General features: G+C 35.7%; 1 protein-coding gene across 1 annotated transcript; it reads right to left on the reverse strand.

Moving 5' to 3' along the window:
- Positions 1–1,812: 1,812 nt before the first annotated feature.
- LOC136272373 (uncharacterized) lies at positions 1,813–4,276 on the reverse strand. The gene is made up of 2 exons (XM_066073849.1): positions 4,185–4,276; positions 1,813–3,840 (listed from the first exon to the last, which is right to left on the reverse strand). The coding sequence occupies exon 2, from the start codon at positions 3,831–3,833 to the stop codon at positions 2,169–2,171; it is 1,665 nt and encodes a 554-aa protein (XP_065929921.1). The 5' UTR covers positions 3,834–3,840; positions 4,185–4,276; the 3' UTR covers positions 1,813–2,168.

Raw genomic sequence — 4,276 nt, forward strand, 5'->3', positions numbered from 1 at the left:
GGTGGCTGTAAGATTTGAGAGTGGCGCCTGCGCACAAGGTCTGTACTTCCGGGGGGTAGATACTGAGGTCAGCAACGTCGCTGAACTTGGTGTGTACGCTAACAAGATGGCTGAGCTTTGTCTAAAACAGAACCAAAACAGTCGAGTATATAAAGTCGCAGATTTATAAAAAGAAAATCCGGTCAGAGAGAGAGAGAGAGAGAGAGAGAGAGAGAGAGAGAGAGAGAGAGAGAGAGAGAGAGAGAGAGAGAGAGAGAGAGAGAGCTCTTTGACCAAACACACAAACAAGTTTTGCACCTTAATTAAACTGTTATGCAATAAGGCGAAATACTTGAAGAGTTTTATTGATCTAGCCTCCTTATATTTCCATGACAGAATTTCTTTTTGATTGCCAAAAAGCTATAATATTGCTGTAATTGTTATGCTTTTACCGTTACTTAATAAATAAGATCAGAGATATAAATAACATAACATAATAAATTGTTATTTATGTCTCTGATAAGACATAGCTAAACTGCTAGAGAAACTGCTGTTTTATAATTTTATGATTTTCAGAGTCTCGTATATTTAACGTTACAAAACTGCATGTTTCTTTAAATCTGCTGAGGAGCAAAGCCCACTGACATAAACTAAAAAGTTCATTGATCTAGCTGGTGGAGGGGAGGAGAAATCAAACGTAGTACTAAAAAAATAGACAAAGGCCTTGTCACCCCCCCCCCCCATTCCTTTTCCCTCTTTCATATCCCATGAAAATACAATGTACTAATATATAACTTTCTCTTGAAGTGAAATTTGTAGAATACTGTGTCACATGATCAATGTATGAGATGCTGTAAACAATTATTGGAACCTAGCACAGATCCAATACCACTGTAAACAATTATTGGATCCTAGCACAGATCCAATATCACTGTAAACAATTACTGGATTCTAATAGATCCAATATCACTGTAAACAATTATTGGATCCTAACACAGATCCAATATCACTGTAAACAATTATTGGATCCTAACACAGATCCAATATCACTGTAAACAATTACTATATTCCAATAGAATCAATATTAGTTAGACACAATTCGTCATGTTGTCTATAAGACAATCACCTCCTTTTAGCCCCCCCCCCCCCCTTAGACACTTTCCCTCCATGCGGACGAAATCACAGGGACCGAGCCCGTTTTAACATTAATTTCAATGTAACCATATGATAAATAAAGAAAATGTTATGGTTACATTGAAATTAATGTTAAAACGGACTTGGCCCCGTGGATAAAATGCCTAATTTTGATGAATCATTTGCCGCCACCATGTTTATGTACAAACAAAAACAATTAATTAATCTGGTTGCTATACATGATTTCTTGTAATCTTAAAGGCCAAACATTACCAGTAAAAATAGGTTTAGTAGCACAGTGTGCGTTTGTTGTAAAAAGAAAATTTTATATGTTTTGGAGCTGTCCATGCATGTTCGTGGAATTTATTAGGTCACACACATTCAACATAATTCAAATATAAATTGTGCGTATTTTCAATCACTGAATAATTATTTTTCATAATCAATTTTAATACTGGTAATGTTTAAAAATCAATTTTCAATTCCCCCTTTTTAATTCATGACGGAAGATATCAAAGATAACGTTGTTAATTGCTAGTAAACAGAAATCCGCGGACCTGGCAAGATCACGCTCGGACGATCACGTCAATCAAACTGGGTGCTATTGTTTCAAACTTGATTGACAAGCGGCATCATTTTGAAGTTTGTACACGTAAAAAAAGGGGGCGTTTGTAAAATGTTCGGCCTTTAAGTTTACATGTATTGTACTGTTTGCATTCTACTTTTACAATAGTATATCATATATCATAAGTAAATATCAAATTAGTTATGTAAGTATGAACATTTCCTTTAGTCGTACAATAACTCAAAATGCGTGATGAAGTTTTTATTTGTGCTTTAACGCATGAATAGGCTAAGTGTATTCACATGAAATTGAACATCGCAGATTTTCAATACAATCATAATAAATTACACTGAATGTAAATATTTATTCATACATAGTATGAAATACATGTGTTCTGCACCCCTGATATGAACGAAGTTTACTTTACTTACAACAAATGATCAAATTCATGGAAATAGTCTTGCTTAATCTCTATCACCCAGTTTGGTGTCTATCTGAGAAATTTTATTTTCTTTACATTGCCTTTAAAATGTTCGGATACAAACAGATTGTCATTATTGTCCACACATAAACCATACGGACTCTTCAGATCACAGTTATCAATGTAACGGAGAAACTGTCCATCCTGATCCAGAATGTGGATACAACGGTTGCCAGGGTCTGCTGTCAGGACACGACTCTGACTGTCTGTTGTGATACCAAATGGGTTAAATGGTTCATTTTTGGTAACTGAGGGATGACCGATGTATCTCCATCTGAGTTTCCCGTTCTGATTAACCACCACTACTGCTCTAGCCTTATAGTCAGCTACACAGATGTCATGGTTTCTGTTTTCAGTGATGTATTTAATTACAGCACTCCCCGAGTACAGAGGTTTACCTTCATCATCAAACTGAATTGTTTGTTTCTCTGTAGATCCCGAGTAACGGATAACTTTGCATTGAGTTTCATCATCACTGATCATGATAACCAGGAGACCACCAGTAGAGGTGACACACAATTTACTAGGTATCCATCCTTGTAATCTGATCAACTCTTCTGTTTGTCCATTATTTACTTTATTCACTGTCTTTGATTTCCCGTCACTGAAAAGTAAATTCCCATCACTGTCTACAGCTATATCATTGGGTCGTTGTTCTGATTTGTTGCTAACTGTATGAAGCAATTCACCTTTCATGTTAAAGCATTTGATATCCTTTGTCGATCCAAATGTCCAAACACAATCTTCATTTAGATAGGTGACACTGAAAAGTTTTTCATACCCTGTCTGTATTGTGGCAACAAGCTCCGGTTCATCAAACAGTTCTCTTACTGAAGTGTTGGGTTGGTTTAGTGACAAGACATTCTCTTCTGTAGCAGTAGACAAAGGAGTTATCTGCCCTAACATATTATACAACTTTTCATGGTCTAATGGTTTTGGAAAGAATGTTGGCAGTGCAATCTTTACTTTGGGTGGCAGCTTGCTGAACTCTCTTATCTTAGAGCTGTATTCAATCGTAGGAGATACTTCAGTGGATTTTTTTATTTCTTCTATGGCCAGTAATGTTTGTTTTATGAGAGCCTGTATCTGTTTGATTTCATCCAAGTGTTTCTGTAAAATGTCTCGGTGTTTTACTTTTATCTCACTGATTTCAGTTTTCATTTTATCGATAACGATGTCGATTTCTCTGTGCCATTGCTCTCCTAGTTTGGACATTGATGTCGTTAGTTTCTCATATCCTCCATCCAGGCTGGCAAGCTGATTTTCCAAGTCGAGTGCAATTTCTTCATAGGTAGGAGAAATAAGATTTTCTAACTTGTTTGCCTCGTCTGCAATAGCATTTTTCTTTGTCGTGTAAACTTCGGAAACTTCTACAAAAATATGTCCTTTATGTGTTTCTGATGCAGTACAAGAAGAACAAACAAATATGTCGTTGCAATTCTTGCACTGCAAGTCACAGTTTTTGTGTGGATGTGTCCCACATTTTGGGTAAATCAGAGTTGATCTTCGCTCCCCAAAAGGGACTATTTTATGTTTGTCATATTCATCTGAGATGTGATCTACTACACAGGGCTTGCAGAGGTTGACATGACAAAAGTCACAGTAACTGTGTACTATGGCGGTCTCACAAAAATCACATCGGTGCACATCCTGGGCACTAGAATGAGGATCCATCGTTTTTCTAAAAATTTAATGAAAAAATTAAATGAAAAAATTAAATTAACTGTTTGTCTTTAATCCAGAACAAAACGTAGGATTAATTGTTAATATATTAAGAGCCAACGTAAAAACCGTATGTTGAAAGCCCTGCTTTTTTCAAGGGTTTACAATAACCAAATAGAATGATCAACTTGCATTAACTGATAAGCATTTAAGCATAAAATATATCTCTTAAAGGTTAACTCATACAGAAAATTAAAACGAAAGTACTTATAGTTGAGAGATATTAATTCAAAACAATCAATTTTACATGTAGGTATCTCAATTTTCGTCTAATAAATAAAGTCAATTATAAGCGGCACAAACCTTGTTTAAAACAAATCAATTTACATATTCGTCGAATCGGACATCAAACATGCAGACGTGTACGCGTAACTTAAACATGGCTGAGCTTGCTT

Source organism: Magallana gigas, chromosome 10, assembly GCF_963853765.1.
Source record: "Magallana gigas chromosome 10, xbMagGiga1.1, whole genome shotgun sequence".
NCBI classification, from domain to species: domain Eukaryota; kingdom Metazoa; phylum Mollusca; class Bivalvia; order Ostreida; family Ostreidae; genus Magallana; species Magallana gigas.

Coding starts and splice junctions, on each gene's coding strand:
- LOC136272373 (XM_066073849.1), bottom strand. CDS start 3,833: ATGGATCCTCATTCTAGTGCCCAGGATGTGCACCGATGTGATTTTTGT.